At 48.0% G+C, this 26,671-nt stretch overlaps 1 protein-coding gene across 3 annotated transcripts in view; it reads right to left on the reverse strand.

The window, feature by feature from the left end:
* Positions 1 to 427: 427 nt before the first annotated feature.
* LOC149345699 (monocarboxylate transporter 12-like) overlaps positions 428 to 26,671 on the reverse strand; it is a 67,332-nt gene continuing 41,088 nt past the window's right edge. For 2 of the 3 annotated variants that reach the window (XM_089586201.1, XM_089586202.1), the window contains exons 2-6: positions 24,585 to 26,087; positions 20,280 to 20,507; positions 17,927 to 18,209; positions 17,139 to 17,422; positions 428 to 3,197 (exon numbers count right to left, since the gene is read on the reverse strand). In XM_089586201.1, the coding sequence (XP_089442327.1) occupies positions 3,171 to 3,197; positions 17,139 to 17,422; positions 17,927 to 18,209; positions 20,280 to 20,507; positions 24,585 to 25,766 (2,004 nt within the window). In that variant the 5' untranslated portion in view covers positions 25,767 to 26,087 and the 3' untranslated portion in view covers positions 428 to 3,170. Of the gene's footprint in view, positions 17,423 to 17,926; positions 18,210 to 20,279; positions 20,508 to 24,584; positions 26,088 to 26,671 lie in introns of all 3 variants that reach the window. The other variant, XM_089586203.1, reaches the window with a different exon arrangement.

Here is a 26,671-nt window from a genome sequence, read left to right on the forward strand (position 1 = left end):
TAAGATTTTCTGCCTCAGAAATTTATGGGCCTTGGCATGTGTTACCAACTAGCCTGCACACTAATCCAAGTGAACATGTTTGTAACGAACAGGTTTCTTTTTTTTTTCTTTTGTAACCTGTAGCAGCACCTTGCCAATGTTCATTTTAGGGAACCCATTACAGTGTTCGGCTCTCTGTATAGATTTCAAGCTTCTCACAGTTTTGCAACTGTGAGCTTCATGGGCCAACAGGTTAATCGGAATAACTTATGTAATGCAGCAACAGTTATACTGCCCTGCTTTTGAACAAAACTGACCCATATTTGAAGCAGCAAAGCTGACGTGACCTTGATGAGGCTGATGCTGTCGGGCTAGAGGCAGTGACCAGTTCATTAAGGCAAACGTTGCACGTGATCAGGTGGGCCAGAAATTTAAAACCAGCAGACAGTACCAATAAAATGTCCGGTTTATTATACACTCCAGGCATGCCAAGCACCCTCTGATCCTTGGGCTATTTGTTGCATCTAAAGAAACGAGAGAAGTATTTCGCACCAAACCATGCAGAGTCCAAATTATTTTTGCTTTCAGGGGGGAAGAGGGTCTTGGAAATAAATTTTTACCCATGAAGCCACAACCATGAAATCTATCTTCGGGGAACATGCATTTTCACATGCTGATTCCAAATACGCAATTGAGTTTCATGTACAACAAGTCCTTGTGCACTTATGCAATATGTTGGGTAACATTTGCCGAGAGAGTGAAAGAAATTATGCTGCAGGAAACTTGCTAGGACACATGCCATTGGCTTGTCTTGACATCAAGCTATGCAATAAGGGTAAAATTATCATCCTACCTGTTATAGGAGGTGAGTTATAGGATTCTGAAGTTGTCAGTTTCTTCCAATTTGTGAAGTGGCAAATTCAAAACGCTGTAACTCAACTTCTGTGATAGGCAGGGTAATAATTTCACGCTTATTGCATAGTTTGATGTGAAGACAAACCAACGGCATGCGTCTTAGCAAGTTTCCTGCTGCAAAATTTATTGAAAGCTCTCGGGAAAAAGGTACATAATATATTATATAAGTGCACAAGGACTTGTTTTACTTAAAATTAAATTGCATATTTAGAATCAGCACACAAAAATACACGTTTCTAGAAGATTGCATTATTGTGACTTCGTTAACAAAAATGTTTTTTCTAAGACCAGCTTGCCCCCTTAAAGAGATTGCATGCAGAGAAGTGCATCATGTGACTGACACAGCAAAGTAGGTATACACGTACTGCCATATTTTTTAACAGAAAAAGAACACAGTGGAATCGCTTTTGATAGCTGCTACATGGGACAAAACCAAAACATGACAGTGGTTCGTTTCTTGATTAAACACACAGAGGAGTTGATATCGAACGCTAGTTTCACAGGGACACGAGCAAATAAACAGAAGCCCGATTACACAACATAAAAACACTGAAACACAAAACTTGTTTTCCAATCTTTATCACAGTCTGGTAAGGAAACTTCAAATGCTTTGCAGCACAGAAATGCACCGATAATTGGTAGTACTAACACTGTCACAAAGCACAACTGAAGAAGACAAGCGAATCTGCAGCAAGCTGAACACAAGAGTACACAGTTTGCATGTGCCCTGCACATGGTAACAATCACTGGAGTTAAAAAAGCAAACACGGTGCCACATATTTGTGACTGCATGCAAAATAAATAGTCATGCGATGCTCACAGACACTGATAAAGACGGGTCAGTAAAAATGACTGTTCAAGACAAGGTCATTGTTAAGAAGCACAGCTCGTACTTAGTATGTTGCATAGCAAGGCAGCTGCTAATTGACTGACAATGCAAGGACCACAAAGCTTAGTTCCGGTGTTCTCAGTTCAGACTTTGAACTGACGTGGCTTTTTGTGCACAAGGAAAAAGAAAGGGACAATGGTTTCACAGTAGTCCCAGACGCTACTCCATAAGCAACCAGAGTCTACTGAAACTAGCACAGTAGCATAACAAAGCATGTGGAAGCATCTTGAATAAACAGCGCAAACAACGACAAGGAAACAGACGACACCGCGCTGACTAGCAACTGAGGGTCTACTGCTGGTCATACCAGTATAAGATACATAGATGTCGGCGTGCTTCTGTTGCTGTTGTCACATTTATAGTTTTTTTGCACTCTGTGTATCTTTCCACACTGCCGACATCCGTGTATTTATACTTGTATGATCAGCATTAAACCCTCAGTTGTTAGCGCTGTGTCGTCCGTTTCCTTGTGTCTTGTGCTTGTCGTCGTTTGCGCTGTTTATTCAAGATGCTTAATCAACTAGCCTGCCAAAACGTGTTAACGCATGTGGAAGGTAAAATATTTGTTGAGATTTAGCTAAAGCATTATGCATAACGCATAATGCGAGCTGGCCACCTAATTATTTCTCACCACCGATGACCAGAGAAGACGTGCATGACAACACCGTTAATAGGCGCAAAACCGTCAAACCAGCTCTCAGTTGCACATGTTTTCACTCACGCAGAACAAGCACCTGATGACAAGCTGATTTGGCTGCCATTACCTCGCAGTGTTCGATAGCCCGCCTGCATGACAAAGTCACCACCACTGGTTTGCCAATGCATGTCACACATGAAACGTTCAATCGGTTGTTGTTAAAAACACTTCTTGTGGTACTGTACAGTGTCTAGTTGTACTCAGTCCTGTTGCTGAAGGCAGCTGAAGCAGTGCAGAACAAAACGTCCCGAGAGAAACATGGAAACGCAATGAAAGGCGCTCTTGGTAAGAAGGCATTGTCTCGAATGCAGCAAAGTGGGTCCAGGAACGACAAAACTGGGAGCAAAGAAGGCTGCTGACAGTAGTACACCGGGAATTCCAACACAACACAGCACAGTGGAACACACGTGGAATGCAATGGAAGTACAAGGACATCGACACTACACAAAAATGTTACACTCGGGGTATCTACAATGAATGTGTATTGCAATGCTAGCAGTGCAGGCATGAGTGACACCACATCCCAGGGACATCCCAGGGGCATCCCAGGATCATCTTTCAGAATTTTTGTTATTGTAAACCAAGATGGCACCAAAACACATTTGCCAGCACAGAGACAAAAATAAGACTTTGAGGCGATGCAGTGAGCAAGTGTTGAAATGTTGATTTCTGTCTTGCTTATGGAGATGTTCACAGACAGTGTGAATGAATTGTATCCTGAAAACAGAAACATTAGTGCGATATAACACAGCTCTACTTTTGCAGGCAGGTCAGTAATACAGAACGCTGTAATACAGAAGGCTTCACTGATAATAAGGGGCATACACGAAGAGGTTAATGCAAAGTCAACTACAAATGACTGGTTGATTACTGTTTGCTCATAACCTTTTCTTCACCCTCGGGGGATTAGAAAAAAGAAAAACTGGTTTCATTCAGGGAACTAACCAACAGTGTTGCATTTCCACTGCATTTCACAAAAAAACTTGCCATGCAACAACAAAGGTGGGTAATTAGCATATCAGTATGCTCCTGGAGTTCACCACAGAGGTGGTACAGACGGTAAGCCATGGTAAATAAGTGGACAGCGCAAACACAGAGGCTTGCCAGGGAAACAGTTCAACGAATGAACATAAGGGGCAACACGCGTTCTCGGAAAAAGAGAACAACAGACACTGGGTAGCTCTTCCTCAAAGGGAAACCAGTAGACCATGACTAGACCCAACAGGTTTGGAGATGCCTACCCGGACAACTCTGTGACTAGATCCAGAACAGCCTACACATGAGAAGCCCAAGCCATAACCAAAGTACTGGAATTCTCAGCACTTTTTATTTAGAACACACCTCATTGTCAACATGGTCACTGTGTATGTTTCTATGGCAAGGCTTTCCGATGTACTACGAAGGCAAGAACTTAAAACACACGAATACAGTGTAAGCTTAAGCTTTGATTTATGTAGAACAGTGCAGAAAAGGCTGTTCGTGATATTTTATAACATCTTTCATGCCGTCAGAACTTGCAACACAGCACAGAACTGAACCTGTGACCATTTTTTGAATTACTTCAATGGCAGCACAACACGGAGCGAATCAGTACTGGGCAGAGCTCATTGATATTATCAACTAAGAAACTTCCCGTATGGTCCACCAATCAAAAACGACACTCAGAAATGGCCAAAATTCAAGTGTTTACGGATTGTTACGGATAAAATGGCCACAGGAAAAGAACGTCACCAGAAGAAACGCAAGACTATCAAGTAGTGTCACACGGTGCTGTGCCAGCTAAGCAGGATCTGTCTTCCAACACCCTCGCACAGTTGGGGAAGTCATGGCGTTAACTGTGGGCAGTGCAGTTTGATGCCAGCCTGCGCGTAACTTCTTGGGGAAAAAGCAAGTGCAAGTGCTGCTGACTGGCACCAAAGGACCACCAAGTTGCATGCAGTAAGAGGGACAGGTGTGGCACAGTACAGTCTTTGCCAAAAGTGACCAGGCTGCACAGTTTTCTTCTCAGTCGTATATCGAAGCTATTATGCCAGCCCTCAAGCTATAAATTTCTGCATGGTAAGGAGAACCCCTGTCCTCACTTTCAAAGAACTTTTTGATCTTTAGAAAAGCCGTGAGGGCTCTACTATACGAATGAGAAGCGAACCATGCAGCCTGGTTACTTTTGGCAAAGACTGTACAATGCCACTGCCGTGACCTTCCAGAGTGACCAGGAGAAGTACACTGCATGTGTTATCAGGGTGAAACCTTTACAAATGTTTACTGAATGAAGTTAGGACACTTTCACGGGTCTCTCTCTCTCATTGGGAGAAAAAAATAAAAAAATCTAGGCGTGTGCGACTATTGAAATTTTCGAATACGAATGTAGAGAAAAAATGCTTTCGAGTACCGAATCAAATTGTTCAGTGTGAAAAAAAATTCGTAAACCCAAATGAGCAAATATTTTTGTCATTTTTTTAAATACTGTATGGTTTCCACAACTGCAATGGACACACCTAGAGTGACTCAGCACCGTACAAAATAAACATGCACAGAAATGTATACCAATTGATTAGACAGCATAACAGCTAGTATGCAACCTGTATTGTGCCTTGCAAAATGAGCAACAAAATCAAATCCGTGAATGATTCGACTGGCATTATCGGAAGGTCGAGCTATAGACAACCCCACCACCCCCTTCCTCCCCGTCACTTTCCGGAAAGAAAAAAAATGCTGAAAATTCTAAACTGCACTGAAGCCTTTTGAAACACAAAGGCAGCCGTATGCTGTGTGGTGTTAGTGGATCCTAAAGATCCCCAGGTGGTCGAAATGATTCCTCCACTACAGCACCACTTTCTCGCTCTTAATCCCTCTTTATAGATATGTGAGACAAATACTGCGCCATTTCCTTTCTTCAAAAAACGATTTTAAATTTTTTGCTGAAGCCTTGTGAGGAATCGCACAGACAGCAAAAAGCCTGTGAGGAGCGCCAGTTGTAAGGAAGGGGAGTGCCCACTGATATCGGAACAACACGAAAAGAAAAAGAAACGAGCAGTGCTGCACTAATCTGCCTGAAAACGGCACGCAGCTAGGTTTGGACGGCCGGCCGATGCACAGCTCGCAACCACCATCGCCACGAGCTATAATATAGCGGCTAGGCGCAGGTGACAATGCACCATGCAGTAGGTGACTTTTTTTCATGACCACTTGCCCTGCTGATGACCCTCGACTTGGCTTCCCACTGAAAACCCCATGCGAACGTCCGCGAGAGGGTTTCCCCGCATAGCACAGCTGACCAAAACTAGGTGACAAAGTTTACGCTAGAAGAGTTGGGAAGGCAATAGAACAAGTGCCATGAATGAGAGCATTAGATGTGTAACATACAGTGAAAGTATCAAAGAAAAAAACCATGCATGCTTGCACTAGGATTGTTCGAAGCAGCTGGTCGGTCATTTTGTTCTCATCGCTTGTGGGAAAGCCCACTTATGGAATTTCACTCGAGTCCCAAGACTATCAGCGTCCGGGTGTGATCGATTCACGCGATGAACGACAGAGAAGAAAGCAAAGCGGACGCCATTGCACTGAGTTTCCCTGACACTTGAAACTTGATCTTTGGGTAATTTGCCTGGATATTCTGGTTTCGCCACAATCGGATATATGAAAGTTGCCGCGGAATTCAATCGGTGCCGAATAATCGGAAAATTTAGAATATTCGAAAATTCTCGAATATCATTGAAGAAGCGTAGCTTGTTGGGCCAGTTGGTGCATGTTACAAAGGAATAGAAAAACCAGCAAAAACAAGACGCGTTCACACGGAAAAGAATTCTTTCTCGAATATCAATTTCTCGAATACAAATATGAACCAAATGACAAACACATTCGATTCGTATTCGAAATTTCAAATATTCACAACCCCTGCGCAAAACCCTTGGCCACAGGTCCCGCGAAGAGTGGCAATTTCTTCTTTCTGAACTCTCGTGCACGAGGAACTAGGCAGCCCTCAGTGCAGTTGCTACGACTTGCCCTTCTCACAGACCGGTTCCTTCCCTGACCCTCCTTCACTGGCACAGCACCGTGCGCAAGCGGAATTTGCCCCCACACTGGAGGGTAGAGTGCTCCTCCGAACGCACCCGCCATCCAAGAGGGTGCAACGATTGTCCGTTTTTGGTACGCAAAGTTCTTGACTCCCACGACAACCCTGTCTCGTCAGGCACCCAAAAAGGTGCTTCCCAGTTCTTCCTCCTCTCTTCAGGCCAGCTTCAAAAGCACTGACACGTCCTAGCTTTACATTGTTGCGACAGTGCGAAACGCAGTGGTCAGAGGAAAGGCAAGGCAATGCAGCGCTCCGACTATCAAGCGGACGATTTATTCAGAAAGCACACATGTACTGGAATGGTAGTAACACCAGAAACTAGCAAAGATAAAAATCCCCGTTATGTGTGCTTTCTGAGCAAATAATTCAAGTGACAGCGAGAGCACTCTGTTGTCTTGCCTCTTCTACATCCATTGTGTTTTCCATTGTTGCAACCAAAATTCTGTCCTCCACAAGTCTCGGCTTCTGGAAAGGGCACTGCGACACCTCGTCGGCATGCACACTCACACAATGCATGCCCCAAGACCATAGAAGCCTGTTTTATGTACTCCTAAAAGTGAGAAAACAATTCTCCAAAACCAGGGCAGCGATTAGCACAGTGAATTATCTATCTTAAACGGTAATTTATAATCATACTTGGCTGCAGCTACGTCATACAGCACATTTAACCTAGCATAAGCACGTGCACTTCATTTTACGCAAGACTTGTTTCACAATGGACATTAAGTCACACAGACCACAAAAGCCCTTTCAATTAAGCATGCAGCACAGTACAGGTTTCCAAATGCTGGCAGACACCGGGGCTGCACTTTTTCTGCAAGGGAGCATCTCCCAGAAATGTACAAGATGCAGCCACTACACTGGACTATGAAGTGCTCTCAAACTAGCCAACCTAAAAGGCCTCTGTCAGTCCGAGCTTCGATGGAAGCTCCACATTCCAAAAGAGCGCCACCTACGATGCACATCACATGGGGACAACCTTGTTCCTGACGCCCTTCCAACAGACTGTTCTCTAAAACAGCTGCGCTGACCCCTGACATCAATGTTGCGTGCATCTCGCTAAACTGCAGTGAGATCCTTTCTCTGAACGGCATTCACAAACACGACACGCTCCCATCAGAAAGTGTGGAGACAGCCGTCTCGGCAGTGGAAGCCAGCGTACGCACAACACAGCCCGTCGCCACTGATGGCAACCGAGCCCCATGCAAGGTGGTGCCATTGATGGCAACCGTGAATACACACTGTTCAGTTTGAGCCCGAACAATCCTTCGCATCATCAGGCCACCTCTCGTGCCTAATAACATGTGCACATTCTGGACGAGACAAATCGTCCTCGTACTATACGGGATGCTCTCGCTATAAACCAGCAAACAGACAAAAAAAAAATCCTTCCCTCGCCTCCAGGCAAGTCTAAAGCCATTGGATTAGGTTTGCACAGGTCATTAATCATGCACGCATGAAAATGTGACACTGCCCCGCCCTCCGAAAACTCACACTTGTGGTCTTCACTAGGAAGTTTCTTTAACATAAGCCTACAGCCTTTTTAACTGAGGAGCTGTACAGTAACCCGAATCCAAAGTGTTAACGTGGAAAGAGCTCCTAGCGGCTAACGCACTACCCTAATGTCTAGCTCTCTGCTGAGACCGACAATACCATTTCAACGCCGCAAACTGTGCAGGCTAAAACACGTCTTCCAAAAGAGAGCTCCCTCATCTAGCGAAAAGTTCGAAAACAGCTACATCAAAAATCTCCCAGCAGGCTGACCCTAAGTTATGAATGAAAATGTGATGGAGCCGGTACTATGCACGCAACTAGGCAACACTGCTTGCGCAGCTGCTAAGGTGATGAGATCTGCGAGGAAGAGAAGTGCACACAGTGCTCCTCCTTGATATTAAGATTCAAGGATAACATGCCAGCCGTAGTTCAATGTGCGGGGGCACACGTCAGAACGACTGCACACATCTGCCAATTTCGTTATGCACAGCGAGTGATACGCTGCAACCCAAGATGCAGAAATGAATGCTGCATCTTCCATGCCAGCTTTTCACATACAGACCCCGCCTCGCTCACTCTGCAGAGAGCTACTGCCTGCCAGGGCACATGAGCAGGTCATCAATCCAGCCCTTCCTTGAGTTCTTTCTGTGGTGAATGTGCTAGCACAGCCACAGGTAGCCTGGGTAACTTGCAGATATGTCTTAACACAGTTAATTCTTGCTGTGAGGAATTTAACTGACACTGTCTAACTAAGCGCATGTCGAACCCAGGGAGTTCATGCCACTATGCCACAAGATGCCACCACTACAGGTCCGCCAAGTGAAGAAGGACTTTCTCAGCATCAGGCCACATGCTCGCAGTGGAAAGCTGCATTACCGGCAGCAATGACAAAGGCCTCTGACTGACCCCCAAGGGCCTGTAATTTCCTTATCTCTTCTCAATTCGGCAACTCTTCACTCTGACGAGTAAGGGAACAGGACGAGCGCTGCTTTGCTTTCAGCAGGATTTATTCACGGAAGAGCGTTTATATAGCCTCAGCCCTTATCCATGCTCTTAATCGCAGGCATTCGCCTCTCACAGATACCAATCAAGAAACAGCATTTCACTGTGGCGAAGAACAACTGACGTGTCACTAACACAACTATCACCTCGCTTCTTGACATAGAAGGCTTCCACAAGCTCATGTTCTGTCCTATCTTGGCTTTTCAATAGCACTTTGCAATCAGATAGTTGAGGCTTGCAGGCTATACGCTTCTCTTTGTTTGTCAACTGCGATTAAGAGCATGGATACAGGCAAAGGCTATACAGTCGAACCCGGATATATCGAACCCGCATATTTCGAATTATTGGCTATATCGAACACACAGATTACCCCCTTGAAAATACTATGTAAAAGTATAGGACAGTTGCGTTGTATATCGAATTCCATTTTCGCCGGACATTGGATATATCGAACGCCGCGCCGCGCCCCTGGAAGGCGCGCTTTCCCCAAAGACATTCCTGTCCGGTCCTCAGCCCGCCTCAGCGGAGAACATTTCCGCAGTCAGTCAGCAGGCGCAGGGCCCCCGTTTTTTTTTTTGTTCCCCGTTTTTGCGCCCCACCGGCGCGAGCTTTCCCCCTCCTCCTGTACCGCCGGCATGTGCTCCGTCAAGGTCATTGGAGCTTAGCGAAGAGAGAGTGCGGCATGGAGCAACACCCTCGAGACGCGCGGCGACGGTTCTAAGCCACGCTTCTTGGGGAAAGAGAGAGAGAGAGAAAACGGTCGCTCGTGGGCACATCGTGGGTCTGGGGAAAAGAGAGAGCTCAGAAAAAAAAAAAAAAAAAAAAACGAAGCCCAGAGCGCATATCTTTCTCCCTGATCTTTCTTTTCCCTCTGTCGTTCCTTCGCAGTCACGTTGACTGCCGCTCGCATAGGCTTCGCTCTTATCGCTCCATCTGCGCCTCCCGTGTTTTTTTTTTTTTTTTGTGTGCCTGTGTTTCAACGCGCGACGTGAAGCAGGACCCAGTAGCCAACTGTTTTGGCAAGGCAGGCTTTGAAGTGGCCGGAGATGAATGCCCGGAAGATTTAGATGACGATGAGTGCTTGGACGACGCGTTTCGCGACTTGTCCAATTTTCTCGGCGCCGTTCCGTCCGAAGTGACTGTTGAGGACTTTAACGCTGACAGCGAACTTCAAGCGGTAGCTGGCGTTCAAGACGCCGACTCCAGCGACGACGAGGGCAACTGTGTTGTCGAAGAAACGCGTCCGTGCGCAGCCACTGAACTGCCGTCAGCGTTAGCCTGATTCGGCGCTGTTGCGGCGAAATGGAAGGCACTGTGCTCTCGCACCTGGACAGTCTCAGAAGATCGAGGCCAGTGTTTTGAACTTCGTTTCCCAGGGAAAAAAGCAGCCCAAAATTAGTGATTATTTTTCCGCGAAATAAAGCGCTTTCACATTGCGTGCCCATACTATGTGATTCGCGGCTGTTCCAAACGGTAAGCCACAATTTGTTATGATCGGGAGTGCAGTTTTAGCCTATATCTGTATATCGAATTTTCGCTATATCGAACTATTTTCCGATCCCCTTCGAATTCGATATATCCGGGTTCGACTGTATAAGCATTCTTCCTTGAATAAGTCCTGTTCAAAGTGCAGCGCTCGTCCTGTTCCCTTACTCGTCCGTGTTGCCGTTTTGCACTCTCATGTCTTTCACGAATACGCACCAGCAAGGCCAGCTTCAAGTGCTTCTTCGCTCTGTTCCCCTTTCCCTGGGGTCCACTGTTAAAACAGGACCGGCAGCACTGTAGGGGCTGCGGGGAATTTAGCTCCCCCCAGTAGCCTTGCTCGATGCCACAGACAAAACACTTACGTGTGCGATTTATGCCATGTGCTCCCCGTCTCTGCGACATGTTCAACCCGCTAGAAAACGACTACACTAACACAGCGAGGTGCCAGAATAGAAACTAGGACTGTGTGATCCTCTACCATCAGCTGAACACCTGCTCTGCTCCCTTCTTGGGAAGAAGTTGCAAAAAGTTGAACTCATTACACGTCATACTGTGGCAAACGCAAACCTGTACAAAAAACCAGACCAAGCTGCTGTGTGGGTCACGGAATTCTGTGCCCTTCAGCGCTTCTGTGACCATGGCCAAGCACCAACTCACAAGTGGGTTTTTTTAATGAGAAAGAACACGTAAATGTATATATGGGCAAAACTTGCAAAAAAACAAAAACAAAAGCAATAAGGTGATCAGACAACTAAAGCCGAGTTCTGCTACACTGAATCAAGGTAGATGAGTTCTTTACTACGTAGCAAGACAGAGGGCTTGCTCAAGCCGTCTTGTTTTGTTTTGTTTTGTCCTCGTGTGGTAAGCCTCACAAAACTCATTTGCTTGCTGATTGGTGTGCTTGAACAAGATGCCACTACCAGCTGGTGCTTGACCATAACTCGCCAGTCTTGCTTCAGTGAACTCCAGGGCAGATCGGCACAGGGCATCATGATCATCATCATCAGCCTGACTATGTCCACTGCAGGGCAAAGGCCTCTCCCCTGTCTCTCCAACTGACCTTGTCCTTCGCCAGTTGCGGCCACCGTATCCCCGCAAACTTCTTAATCTCACCCGCCCACCTAACTTTCTGCCGTCCCCTGCTGCGTTTGCCTTCTCTTGGAATCCACTCCGTTACCCTTGAGGACCAGCGGTCGTCTTGCCCTCGCCTTACATGCCCTGCCCAAGCCCACTTCTTCCTCTTGATTTCAACTAGGATGTCATTAACCCACAGGGCATGGCACCACACAAAACTACATGGGGCACATCGCACACTCATAGCAAGTCTTTTTCTGCTCCTTTTGTCTGCCTCAAAGCCCAAGTCAACACGGCACGGCCCTGACAGGCTCGGGAAACTTGGTGCCAGTCACAGCACAGCTGCTACAGCCTAGGCTACCAGGTGTTCCAATCTCTCATCTGCGCTCTGTCAATGAGCAAGGACTCCGTTCAAGATGCGGGCCCCGATCCCACTGCAGCTGTTTGGCTGCCCCTCCGAGAGTTGAGCTTACTATTGCATATAATAGGACTGCCTACGAGGCAAACGCTACAACCTCCACACACTGCTTCTCCTCGAAGGCAGTGCGCGAAGACAAAGTGGAAACAGAACGTGCAACTTTGTACAACAGTGGTGGATGAAAGATCTCAAAAGCCAGAAGACCCCAATGGACGCTGAAGCTGACCATGCAGTCAGGTGAGAGAAAGCTGTGCTTAGGGAGTCCACTACTATGAGCTGAGCAGCCTAAAGCTAGAGAGAGACAAACCAGGACAGTGACTGGAGAGACGTGCACGTGTTCCAGTAGTAGAGGCTAGCCCCAGGCATTGTGACACTGGGCCGTGATTAGGCACACAGCAGTCAACAGCACACCGAAGGTGAGGCTATCCGATTGCTCAACACGGCATGAGCAAGTGAGGATTCAGAATGGATTGGACTGTCCCCAGCAGACCAAGTTTGAACAAACAGTTTTCAGCACTCTGGGGACAAGCCTTCTTCTACTACCATCACTTGAAATGGACATGACAGTGCCCACCATGCTTAACGTCCTCTCTATGAAACCTGCCTCCTCATAATCTGCAGTCCACCTTGTACTTTATATCAGACATACGCAGTGCCAAGCATGCAATTAGTCCTATGGACGTGATCTGCAGGAACTCTGCTGTGCCGGCTCGATGATGGAAACACATTTTAGCACAGAACACTGCAGTAGTCTTTGTTTGATGATGCCCAGGAGGTATCATTTACTACCTATGCTGTTATGCCCAAAATGTTGGAGTGACACTGACATCATCATCATCGTTTAAGGGGGGACAACACAAGGATCAAATCCCGAAAACCTCCAAACCTGCTATTTATAAGGCCTTTTTATTACATCCCGAAAAGTTTTCCCCGACTTTTGAACAAAGGTAGCAAGAAACTGGCTGCAATCTCCATGAAAATAAATGCCAGATTTCTCTAAAGTGTTTTTTGACCTGCCTGCCTTGCTCGCAGAAAGCATAGCGCACAATGGCCCCACAGATTTTCATGCGATTCGTTGCATTGTATGTGTTTATGCAGTAAGGTTCCTACCATTTTTCTTCCTCGTTTTTTTCACTCTGTCATTAATTTGACATGACAATAACGAGTGCATTATGCAGGTGTGGATATAACATTCTCTGTAGAAAAAAATCAAGCTACTAAAGATATTTGAAGAATGTCACTGCACCAACCATTCCTTTGGGTAAAATTTACGAGTGACTGCAGGCTCCTACCATGTTTTCTTGTCGCACCAAGCTTTCTGCAAGTTTGGTAGCATAATGCAGCATATAAAAATTTACGATGTCAAAGCTACACAAGATATTTCAGTGAAATTTTGTTTTTAAGCACTCAGCGGACTTTCCAAAGCATGCCAAGTTTCATTGCTCTGCACCAAAAAAGTAAAAATAAAAGTCCCCCCTTAAATGATGCCTCGATAAGTTTCCTAAGCTCCTTACAAGAACAACTGAAACAACGCATATTGCCGTCACCGTGGCATCCCAAAGCGGGTGAAGCGTCGTTGCACAGTGACCTCCTCCCAACACAGGTCACATCTGACAGTCAAGATATAAGCACTGCTGCTGCCAATGGAACACAAGACAATAAAAGAAAAAATTAAAAAAAAAAGCTAGAATGTAGGTCCGCCTTTGCGGATGTAAATTCTTGAGATGCAGCCAGCACACGTTGAAGTCCTGAATAACTCCCTAACGAACACTTTTTTTTTTTTTTGGAAATGGAGACAATTTAGTGCTCAAGTAAAACTCAAGTTTGGGCAAGTTGGTTCATGTTGAAAGAAAAAAAAACTGGTAATGGCACAAGAAACGAGGACACGGAAGGCACACAAAAGACAGGACTGATGCCGGTCCTGTCTTTTCTGTGCCTTCTGTGTCCCCGTTTTTTGTGCCATTACCAGTTTGTTCTTAGTGCTCAAGTTGCAATCTGTCAGCAAACAAAACAAAGGCTTTAAAAGCGTCCTTCTCGCCTCACACCAGACACATGGGTGCCAGAAAACACGACAAACTGGACTCGTCAGGCGTCAGAAGTGAAAGACAGCTTAGAACGGGCCCAGCTCATCCAAGTCGTAGCAACATAGGATAGTGGGCGAGTTGGTATTGCATCTTTAAGGAAGGAAACAGCGCAACGCAAACAGCGCAAACAGCGAACGAAACAGTGCGTGTTCGTGTCTCTCTTTTTCTTGGTCCTTCGTTTTAGTTGCGCTGTTTCGTTCCTTAAAGATCATCCAAGTCCTAGGAGACTAAGAAGCCGAAGTAAAAAGTGAGTCAAATTACAGACCTAAGAAAGCTCTGACAAAGTTTTCAACTGCTGCTCGGCTTCACTCAAGTGGAGAGGCCACCACACGCTCTGTGCACGCAACACGCGTTAGCAAGCAGACTTGCCACAGGTGACATACATGACACACTGCGAAGAACCAAGACATTGCGCACTGAGGGCTCTTGACTGTCACCCTCTGCTATATACCCTGCGCAATGCGAAATTGCACCACATACGCACACATCTGTGCACACGAGCCCTTCCCACACAGGACCGACTAGCCATTCAGCACATCAACGTGGATGTGCTGTCGAATACCTGCCGTTGCATGCACAGTACATCGACTGCGCAGACAGCTGTGGAGGACCCTAACAAAAGAACCTGCCACACATGGTGTGCACCAATGGAGGTGCACTGCTCACAGATATGCACTGGGATCGCGTAGCACTCGTCCAACAAGTTACAGTAACCATTCATTTGATGTGAGGCCAGCAAAGATTGGAAAAAAAGTGAGGGAGCTGCCAGTGTCGGGACACTGAGGCAGGGAGAGAGAGACCAAGGAAACAGCCCTCCATGAACAGCTTACTCTCGAGTAATGGGGGCTGGCGAGGTGTTTTCAAGGGAGTCACTGTCACTGTGACGCCATGTTGTCGGTCTCATGCTGCATGCAGAGCAGCAGCATCATACTTCTGGTTTGGTTTTAACAGGTGCAACGTCCCAAGCAACTCCGGCTACGAGCGACGCTGCAGGGGAGTTCTTTAACATGCAGTGACATCACTAAGTACACACTTTGTCAAAAGTAACCAGGCTGCATGTTTTTTTCTTCTCAGTCGTATATTAAAGGTATTATGCCAGCCCTCAAGCTTTATATGGTAAGAAGAACACCTGTTCTCACCTTCAGAGAACTTTTTGATCTTTAGGGAAGCCGCGAGGGCTCTGTTATACGAATGAGAAGCAAGCCATGGAGCCTGGTTACTTTTGACAAAGGCTGTACAAGGGTCTCTAGCATTTCATCTCTGCCGAATTGCAACCGCCGCAGCTGGGATCGAATCTCTTCCGGATCAGCAGCCAAACACCACAAACGTAGAGCCGCGGCGGCTGTATCACACTTCTTACGCATCGCTTATAAAAGCATGTCCTGTACGTCCTAAAGAAGTTCCGTGCCATGATGGGTGCTGTTCATCAGCAACTCCACAATTTTCAGGAAACCCACTGGCAAAGAGCCAACAACTTCATTGATTTGGATGACCTGGGCATATGCCTCCAATGAACCAGAGGCTGCTCAAAACCCCTACAAGACACAACACGTCCAAGTTGACTACAATCGAGCCAGTGGTTTAGATACGTAGCTATAATGATGCAACAGTTGATCCTCTATATTCACCACTGACGCAACGCTGTATCAACAGTGGATATAACATAACGCGTCTCCAAACAGCAAGGACTGCAGCTGCGTAATGCGGACTCTGTTTGTCTGTGGTTGTTCGTCAACAATGGCATTTGAAGTGAAAAATGCGCTGCGTCCTCCGCAACGCACAGGCCAACATGTGGTTCAGTGCAGTGTCCAGCTAGCACTTGTGCCATGAATCGTGAATTTTGCGCGAGTACATGGAATGAGGATCTCAAGCGTGCAAGCTCACCAACATGTTTGGAGTTTGTCTGACACCAGCAAATGCCACACAGTTACAGCAGAGTCACTGCTGCCTTGTTGACCACAACTTAGTCCAAGGGACAAGACGGTTCCAATGAAGGTGTACCACTTCTCAGACCCACCAGGATGTGTGGCCACAAACCGTGACATGCAAGGCTGTGACACTGTCTCATGCATTTACAGCAAAATCTCGGCAATACGAATCTCACAAGGCCGCGGAGAATATTCGTTGCCATCTGGCATCGTGCAAACACGAACAAAATCCAGATGTGGAAGCGCGGAAAATGCATTCAGGCAGATCTGATACGGCTGGCGGGATTTATTTATGGCCGTGTGCCACCACTTGGTGTGAATCTGAATCGCCGAGATTCCACTGTAGCTGGCTCGTGCACCCTTCTGTTAGCCCAGGGCAAAGGAGGTCGGAAACTGTACACTCTCATGGGCTTTTGAGAAACTGGGCCAATGGGAGAGTGTGTCTACACACCTGGACAAAGGCTTCGCACGATTGTCTAGGAGAACAACAACGCCTGCTCTCGCTCCAGCATCATGGAGGTGGCATAACTTTGCTCCGCACTAGCCAAGACTTATGGCAGCCAAAACCGGCCAGACAATGCTACAGCTAACTGCAACATTTTGCATTTTTTCAGCTTCTCAGTGTGTCATTGAGCCCAATTCTTCATTAGTGGTTTTTTAATCAAGCAAATACAAGTTCTGGGACAAGAAAAAAAAATTCAGGATGCTGTTTGCATTGAAAGCATCAGCGTAACATCACTCATAACCTGGGCCCGGAGGTTTCCTTAAACATTCCGCACAATTACTGGGCAAAATCCCTGGTGGACAAACATCATCATCATCAGCCTGACCACGCCCACTGCAGGGCAGAGGCCTCTCCCATGCCTCTCCAACTAACCCTGTCCTTTGCCAGTTGCGACCACCGTATTCCCGCAAATTGCCACACAACTGTGTAAGTGATACATGCAATACCAATATGCTACGTGACACACCGTCAATGCCGGCGCACTCCACTGAATAACAATAATACAAAAAATAACAGAGTGCGACTGTAGTGCTCGGATGTCACCACACCAGATCCAAGAGGGGAGAGGCAGCTCAGACGCAGACGCCGTTGCTCACCAGGGCGACGGTCTCATGTGGCGCGGCACCCTCGCCGCTGAGCTTGGCAGCAGCGGCGGAAGAGGGGGCGGAGCCATTCTGCTGCGGCAGCAGGACCGTCTTGACGTCGCGGCGGTCGGCGGCGGAAGAGGAGGACGTGCTGTCGGCGTCCCGGTTGAAGGCAGCCGGGTTGCGACAGTGCCAGCTGCTGGCCACAGGCAGCATCAGCACGCCCGAGGCCAGGATGGAGAGACCGCTGAAGTAGAAGGTGGCGTCATACGCGCCGGTCGTGTCACACAGCCAGCCTGCGAGGAGGAAGAAGAGAGTCGAAGCACTACTCACCTCCAGGCACGATTCGTTTCTGGTTTGGTTTAGTTTATTGGGCTTTAACGTCCCAAAGCAACACAGGCTATGAGGGAAGCCGCAGTGAAGGGCTCCTGAAATTTCGACCACCTGGGACTCTTTAACGTGCACTGGCATCGCACGGTACACGGGCCTCTAGAGTTTCACCTTCATCGAAACTCGGCCGCCGTGGCCGGGATCGAACTCGTGTCTTTCGAGCTGCTGACCCGAAAGACGCAGGTTTGTTCCCGGCCGCGGCGGTTGAATTTCTTTGGGGGAGAAATTCTAGAGGCCCGTGTACTGTGCGATGTCAGTGCACGTTCTTGTTGATGTTACCGACCCCTGTATTATGTAACGACTGCTCCCCCCCCTTATGTAGTGCCCTAAGCCAAGGGCCCTTAAGGGTAAATAAATGATGATAACCAACTGTCCCAAGCCTCCACAGATAGTACCCCCAATCCCCTCACCTGCGATGGGGGGTCCCATGAGTCCTGCGAGCCCCTGGATGAGGAGCAACAGCCCGTAGGCCCCCGTGAAGTTGTCCAGCGAGATGAGGTTCACCAGGATGACGGGCACCAGGGTGTAGTTGGCCGAGATGGCAAAGCCATACACCGAGCTGAGCAGGGCCAGGGCAGGGTAGCCGCTCACCAGGGGCAGCACGGCAATGGCCGCCCCACTCACGGCCGTCAGCAGGCTGTAGAGCAGCGACGGCTCCAGCCACGACTTGTCGCCCAGGTAGCCCACTATCACCTGCACGGTGCGTCCACTCACTCAGCTCAGACACCGAAACGGTGGCATCCCTGGTATGGCACCATTTTTATTATTTATTTATTATTTATTTTTATTTACGTACATACTACAGACCATGGTTAGGTCCAAGCAGGAAGGGCAGGTTCACAAAAAGCAAAATTATAGCAAAAAAAAAATACAACAATACAGCAACAATAATGTAGTAATAATGTAGGTGGCATCCCTGGGATGTGAGTGACAGGGCATGTAATGTGAAGGCAAGGTTACCGCTGGTCCCTAAGGGTAACGGAGTGGACTACGAGAGAAGGAAAGCGTAGCAGGGGTCATCTGAAAGTTAGGTGGGCGGATGAGATCAAGAAATTTGCGGGAATAACGGTGGCTGCAACTGGCACAGGACAGGGTTAATTGGAGAAGAGACATGGGAGAGGCCTTTGCCCTGCAGTAGGTGTAGTCAGGCTGATGATGATGATGATGACTAGGAACAGGTGGCCAGTTGACAAACCGACCTAAAGACGAGAGGTATTTTGGAAAGCTAGCTCTTTAGGTGAAGTTGCCCTGCCTGTGCGTAGTTGTGACCGTCAACATCAAATGTCCACACATGCACAGGAAAATTATGTTTGAAAAAAGAAAAGACACAGCAACTGTCTCACTTCTTTCTGGACACCTCAACTCTGCCATGGAGGATTGGATGGAGGAGGAAGTTAAAGAGAGAAAGGGGTGCCGTGGTGGAGGGCTGTGGGAAAATTTCGAACACCTGAGGATCTTTAACATGCACTGACATCGCACAACACACGAGCACCATTTGCATTTCACCTCCGCTGAAACACAGCTGCCGCGGCAGGGTTCAAACCCGGGCAATTCAGCTCAGTGGTTGAGTGTCTTAAAGGTGCACTGAGAGGAATCTGAACTCGCCTTTTTGCTGCAGGAACTCAATCTGCAGGTTCCGAGCATTCTTAGAAACTTCGAATTATTGCCCCGTGCAGCCGATTTCCATAATTTAAGTTGGATTAATGTCTGGCTCCCGCCCTTTTTTTTTAATTCCCCACAGACTGTGGGAGGAGTGGATCAACGCATGGAGTGCCTTTCAGGCAGTTGCGTGGCGGCTTTGGTTTCGCTTTTATTTTGTTTCTTTTAGGTTTCCGTGAATAAATAGATCTAGTCAGAGACTACATAGCTGGAAATTAGGCCAACGGAAATAAAAATACGCGCGGACTCTTTGCTTTTGCCGATCGCTACATATCACTCCGCTGATGGCAGAGCGGCAAGCCGCTACGGAACTGGTTGAAAGGTTGGTTGACTCCTCCTATCGTCTGCGGGGAATTAAAAAAAAAAAAGCCGGGAGCGAAGACGTTTAGTCGGATTTAAAAGAGGGAAACTGGCTGCGCAGGGCAATAATTCGAAGTTTCTAAGAAAGCTCGGAATGTGTACATCGAATTCCAGTGGTAAAAATATGAGTTGAGATTCCTCTTCGGTGCACCTTTAACCCCTGAGCCACAGCAGTGGGTGGGAGCAAAGGGTTTGCCATATATGCAGACAGTGAGCCATCCACATGTGCCGATGATCAGTGAGTCCCTGGCTGAAGGCCGGCAGCCAAATTGCAGTCAGTGGACATGGAGTTGCTGTCTGCTGAACTGGGTGAAATGAATGAGACATCGATAAGATTCCTATACTGTGTCCCACATGGACGCTGCTTGCCAAAATTTCTGTCTGGCTTTGTAATAGCCTGTCGGTGCAGAAGTGTTGGAGACAGGCTTTTTGCAACAGCAAGAAGAAATTTGGCAGGTGCCATCTGTATGCAACATGGTATGGAATAAAACATTTTTGTGTCAATGTCTGGTTCGTCTGACATGGTTCCGGAGACGCCAACATCGTATCCACTTCTGATGGATATGACAGCTTGAGTCTCGTGACCTAAATTTATGGTACAGTATCGTCAACTGGGCAAGGTGTGGTGTTGTCTTATTAGGAATGCAAAGGCCATTTCCAGAAGGCATTGGGTGCCAATGCCGCACACTTTTTTGCGATACTGGGCGAGTGGCACAGCGAGGCGGGGAGACCGTTCCCACTCACCACGCCAAGCGTGTTGAGGATGCCGATGAAGGAGATGAGGAAGGAGGCGCGGTCCTTGTCGACGCCCAGCTGGATGGCACTGTCGGGCAGGTACATGTACGGATTGTCGACGCACGCGTTCAGCAGGAAGTTGGAGATGCAGAGCAGCGTGTAGCGGCCGTTGAGGAAGAGCCGCACATCCATGGAGTCCAGCAGCACCTCCTTCAGGTCACTCAGCCACTGGCACGCCTGCAGGGCATCGTGCGCGGAGATCAACACATTCACCGAGATGGGCACCGAAACCGACTCTGAGGACAATACTCTAAACAAGAGTACACCTGTATGGGAGTAGAAAAGCGCACACCCCTTGAAGAAGGCAGTGTCCCAGAGGACAGCTCACCCCCATTTTACTCCCATATAGGTGTATAATCTATTTTACTCCCATATGCGTGTATATTCCCTTCTTACTCTTTTCTGTTTACGGTGTACGGTCCCATGATGTAACAACAGCTCACAAGGAACATGAGGGACGGAAAGGAAACGACGCAGACAAGCATCCTTGTGCGCTATTGTTACATCCTGAACGTTATCCAACTTGCCCAACTTTCGGCTTTGCTTACTGTATGATCCCATACTCACACCATGTAGGTTCCTCGTGAATGGCAGAGTCAGCAGACTTTGTGCTCCTCGTGCTCAGCCGAACACAAATGAGTTACCTGCAACACTGCTCTAATTCTCACTTTTTCAGGATGTTCAGTATCGTACCAAGCATTTCTTGTCACAGCACCAATGTAACAACACTAACCTGTCCTAAACAAAGGTCATTTCAATGAGAAACCAGTGCCAGTGTTAAGTGTTTGGCTGTTTAATTCATTATTAATCTGCACACACTACAGTTTCCTTTCTTGGTTCAACCAAGAGGGGCAATACAGGACAAATTTAAGCAGCATCACAAAATGAAGCAGCTACCAAAGTGCAAATCATCAATGCAACAACTGCACTGCAGGCAATAAACAGCGGACAAAATTAACCTGACCCACTGATCTCCACTAGGGGAGCTGGATGCCGCATCGGGCGCCCGAAAGTGAAGCCACCGGAAGTGAGCGGCCTTGTCCCGGAAGTCAGCCTTCGGCAGTGCATGAAATCGGACCTCAGCATGATTTTTCAGTTCCATTTTTGTTTTCCCACTTAGCATTTCGTCTTTTCGTCATTCTCGTCTTTTTGTATGACAATGCCTACCTGTTGCACCGTCAACTGAGCGAGGAGACCAGCGAAGTCTTCGGGAAAGACGTTTCAAAAGTAAGGGTCCATTGCATCGCAATGGGACGACACTAGCAGACGACAGGACGTCGCTACACGCAGCAAGTATGGAGCCTCGTCTACTCGGCTCGGTGACGTCTCGTTTGCCTAGCTTCGCCAACTCTGCTCTGTACTGTGATGCTTGTTCCCACGCTCAAGCCCAAGTTATGCCATCAATGGGGGATAAATATAAGAAAGAATAGGTGGAATTTGGAGCGACCATCTTACCGAAATATGTGTAGACCGAACCAGAGCGAGGGCTAGGGTATACTATCTGGTGAGGTGTCGAAGGTGTTCGGTTGGTTCACGTTAGCGCCTCCAAAAGGTATGGTACTGCTTTTTCGACGGAGCGTGTCATGTACTGTTCCGTATTGTAGCAAGTTAAGCCTGAATTGGCTTTAATTCGTGGTGCTTGGTGCAGTTGACTTCTAACAGCGCTTCTCATGCGCGCTGCAACATTCGTCTTTCTTGTCAGTCGTACCTCTCGCGCTGTGCCTTTTCTTTGCTGCACGAAAATTCGGTTTTAAGATGACCTAGCCTCATTGTCATTCCACTGCTTCTCCTTCACGATCGGAAGACACGAACCAGACAAGAACATAGTGTTTAAAGCACGTACCCCTTTGCCGCGGCAGGGTGAGACCTGCATGCCTGTTTTCTTCGGTTTCTCTGAAACTACATGGTTCTGCACACAATGCTCACATTTCTCGAGTTCAGCTTGCTTGTTCCTTTCATATAAGAGCAGACATTACACGAGAACAACGCAGAAAACTGAGAACGAAAGGGCGAAAGACGCAACTTTTTGCACTGAAATACACAGCAGACACCCGACTTCCGGGACAAGCCGTCCAACTTCCGGTGGCTTCACTCGTGCTCGTCTCGGAAAGCGGGAATGCGGCATCCAGCCACCTAGTGGAGATCAGTGACCTTACCACAACAGATGCTCAAACTCCTCCAAAAAATTTTCATATATTCAAAATACTGTAGCAGAATTTTTGCAAAAATATACTAATACAGAAGCAGGTGTCAGATACAACTGGAGGAAGTCTGGTAGCCCTAGAACTAAAACATTTTACACATTTCAAAATAGTTGTTTTGGTCTTACCAGGTAGACAAAAATCTAAAAATGCAAGCTAACTACTCTTTCATTACCCTCTAGTCCAGGGATGTTGAGTACTACATAACAATAGTGAGCAGCATTGCTTATGTACTCACATGCAATACTGGAGTATCCTGCCTCTTGCGCTCCAGCAACAATATATATCTGACTTCCTATTTTACAGTATTTTTTAGCTTGCTGCTTATATTGTTTGTATTGTGGGGATGAAACATGATTGCAGCACAAAGTTTCAATCAGATAAAAACGCACTTTAGTTAGGGCTTATTGGGGCATTTTGGAGTCTATCGTTGAGAAACCTTAGCTTTTCAAGAGGGGGAGCATAAATATCAGATATGCACTTTGACCAAGCCAGCCTGCTAGCTGTCGCCACATCGGTACTCAAGTTCACCGACTTCTGGAACTGGACCGGTATATGCAATGAGCAGGTACGCACCATCATCATCATCATCACCGCGACTATGCCCACTGCGGGACAAAGGCCTCTCCCATGTCTCTCCAATTAACCCTGTCCTTCGCCAGTTGCGGCCACTGTATTCCTGCAAACTTCTTACTCTCACCCACCCACCTAACTTTCTGCCGTCCCCTGCTACGATTGTCTTCTCCTGGTATCCACTCCATTACCCTTAAGGACCAGCGGTTATCTTGCCTACGCATTACATGCCCTGCCCAAGCCCACTCCTTCCTCTTGATTTTGACTAGAATGTCATTAATCCACGTTTGTTCTCTCACCCACTCCACCCGCTTCCGATCTCTTAACATTACACCTATCATTTTTCTTTCCATAGCTCGCTGCGTAGTCCTTCACTTAAGCTGAACCGTCTTGTTAGCCTGCACGATTCTGCCCCACAGGTGAGTACCGGTAAGATACAGCTGTGTTAGACTTTTCTCTTGAGGGATATGGGCAAACTGCCATTCATGATCTGAGAGAACCTGCCATGTGCGCTCCACCCCATTCTTGTTCCTCTAGTTGTTTCCCTCTCATCATCCGGATCTGCGGTCACTACCTGCCCTAAGTAGACATATTCTCTTACTACTTCCAGCTCCACGCCACCAATTGTGAAGTGCTGATCCCTTGCTAGGCTGTAGGGTGTAGGGCACAGTGATGCTTCACCCCATTTTTCCACTTTGGCACATAAGTGTTTGGCAGTTTTCTACTCTACAAGTAAGAGGGTTAGTTGGAGAGACATGGGAGAGGCCTTTGCCCTGCAGTGCGTGTAGTCAGGCTGATGATGATGATGATGATTTCCATGAATTACGATACTATCCACAAAGTTTCGCACATTCCTGTAAAACATTAACCGCTGGTAAATTGTGCTGGCAAACTAACCAGCTTTCTTTCTTGAGCACAGACCTTTGGGCTAATTGGTTCATAGCAGACACGTACAAGCGCAAAAAACACGGACAGAGAAGAAACTTGGACAACACGAGCGCTTACTTCCAACTGAAGGTTTATTGACACACAAGCACAATTATATACACCTTGCTGCATGACGTCAAACTGATAGCCCTGCCAACATCACGTGGCCGCTCCCAAAAACATTATTTTCTTTTTAGTCAGTGTGACAGACAGTGCGCTGACGCTGTTTTCAGGATGTGAGAGAGATAATAGAGGCAGATTTGATTAGAAAAGCCAGTCCATCAGTTTGACGTCATGCAGCAAGGTGTATAAATTGTGCTTGTGTATCAATACACCTTCAGTTGGAAGTAAGCGCTCGGTTTTGTCCAAGTCTCTTCTCTGTCTGTGTTTTTTTTGCGCTTGTACGTGCCTTCTTTCCTGAGGGCTAAATATACTATTCAGGCAGAAAATGTTGGTTTTCAGAGCAAATGGAAAATGGTGTCTGAAAGAGTTATTACCACAGAAAGGTGGACCTGAAGTTACAGCGACTGCTCAAGAAGGCAAGCACACTCGCCTTGTCCTCTCCGCTGATGGTCAGCATACTGTTGCGGTAGATGTCGGGGCAGCTCGATGCCCGCAGCCGGTAGCGGCGGATGTTGAGCATGGCGCCCCGGTAAGTGAGGCTGCCCCGCTGGAGCCGCATGTTGCGCAGGCACGCCGAGTCGGCTCGCTGCTGCAGACGACGCTCGCCCCACGCACCTCCATCGCGCCCGCCCGAGGCCGGCACCGGGGCTGTTGATGGCGGAAGCACAAAGTTGGGCGGCATGCTCTTGATCGTCGAAGATGGGTCGATGGTGCTCCAGATGTTGGGGTACTGCTCCAGGAGCGAGTTGAGGTGGCCCCCCTCCTTGTTGTAGTTCTCGGACAGCACGTCCAGGGGAGCCCCGCGCTGATCCGTTATGTAGGTTGGGAGCTGGATGAGTGAGCTGCACAGTCTCTGGTCACTTCCACCCGCAGGTGGCAGAGACTTCCTCTCGTGCCCACCAGTGTCGTCTTCGTCGTCATCGCCGAAGAGGTCCAGGTCCCGCATGAGGGCACCAGAGATGACCATGTTGAGGAAGAAGCCCGCCAAGATGAGCAGTGTGCCCTGCCAAGCGAACGTCTCCAGCAGCCGGATGGTGAGGGGCGCAAAGACAAACGTGCCGATACCCGTGCCGCAGACGGCAAGGCCCGTGGCCAGCGACCGCCGCTTCTCAAAGTAGTAGGCAACACTCACGATGGACGTCACGTAGCACAGGGCCAGGCCAAAGCCGGACACGCTGAACGTGAGAAAGAGAAACTCCAGCGAAGTGCTGACGTAGGATGCCACAAACCCGCCAGCCGCCAGGAGCGAGCCCACAATACAGACGCGCCGGCAGCCATAGCGGTCGGTCAGCGAAGAGGCAATGGGACCCGTCAGCAGGGGCATGCTCAGGTAGAGAGAGCCGACCCAGGCCGTCTTGCCCTTGCTCTGCTCAAAGTAGTCAATCAGGTCGACGAAGAGGATGCCAAACGACATCGACACGCCATCAGCAATCAGGTTGATCATGAAGGAGGCAAACACGACGACCCAGCCCCAGCCGCCGTCAGGCGGCACAGCTCGGCGGCTACAGCCATCGCTCGAGGATGACGACGAAGAGGGCACCGAGCACTGCTGGTCTAAGAGCTGCCTGCCCGAAGAAGGCACCAGGGACTTGGGTTCTGTGTCCACTGACATGCTGACAAGGGGACACACTGGGGGACAGCTAAAACAGGGGCCACGGGTGGTGTCAGGTAGTGGGTTTCACACTCACTGTGGTGGGGTTTCTCGGCACTACACACGAGGGGTTCGAGCAAGGCGGGGAGGATGACTAGAAGGGGCTCCTGTAGGTTCTTGCTGCTGTAGATTTCAGGCACTGATATACCGAGCTGCTGCAGGAGGACCAGTTTGGCCATGGGGCGTTGCAGCGCGTACGACTTGTTGCTCAGGCGCATGTGGTTGGGCGTCCAGATGTGCCGCTCCGGCGGACTCTCTGATCTGCCACTGATCCCATCAATTCTGCACAGAGGGGAGGGGGGGGGGGGAGCACACCACTCAGCACATTGCCCAACTCTGCCCAAAGGCGCATCCAAAACACTACTCGGCACCCCCACGAGCCTCTCGTAAGGGCTCCAACTCAGCTTCAATAGGGGATATCCCAAATTCCGCAAGTGCGCTTTCCCGAATAACAATGTTGCCCAAAACAAGATGGCTGACCATGCGTTTCCAGCTCAAAACAAAGCAAGAAACACTAGTTTTTTGTTTGATTCCTCCAAAATACGTTTCTTACATTCTATCCACACCTTTAGTGCCTGTCCTGTACCCCACACAGTTTCTTTTATAGCGAAGTCAGCCATCTTGTTTTTGGCAACATAGTTATGTGGGAAAGTGCACTTGTGGAATTTTGAATATCCCCTATTAGAACACGTTAGAACTAGAATTCTTATCAAATTAAGACGTTTTTATTCAATTACGACATTTTATCGCAAAGATATATTTTTATCTTGGCTACTGTATACTGTGGAGTGAAGGTAATAAAATCACTGACAATCTGCGTATGCCTGTGCCTGCACAATTTATTAATGCGAAACGTCAGGTGGCTC

The sequence above is a fragment of the Amblyomma mixtum genome, chromosome 4, assembly GCF_055824585.1.
Source record: "Amblyomma mixtum isolate Tamu chromosome 4, ASM5582458v1, whole genome shotgun sequence".
Lineage (NCBI taxonomy): Eukaryota > Metazoa > Arthropoda > Arachnida > Ixodida > Ixodidae > Amblyomma > Amblyomma mixtum.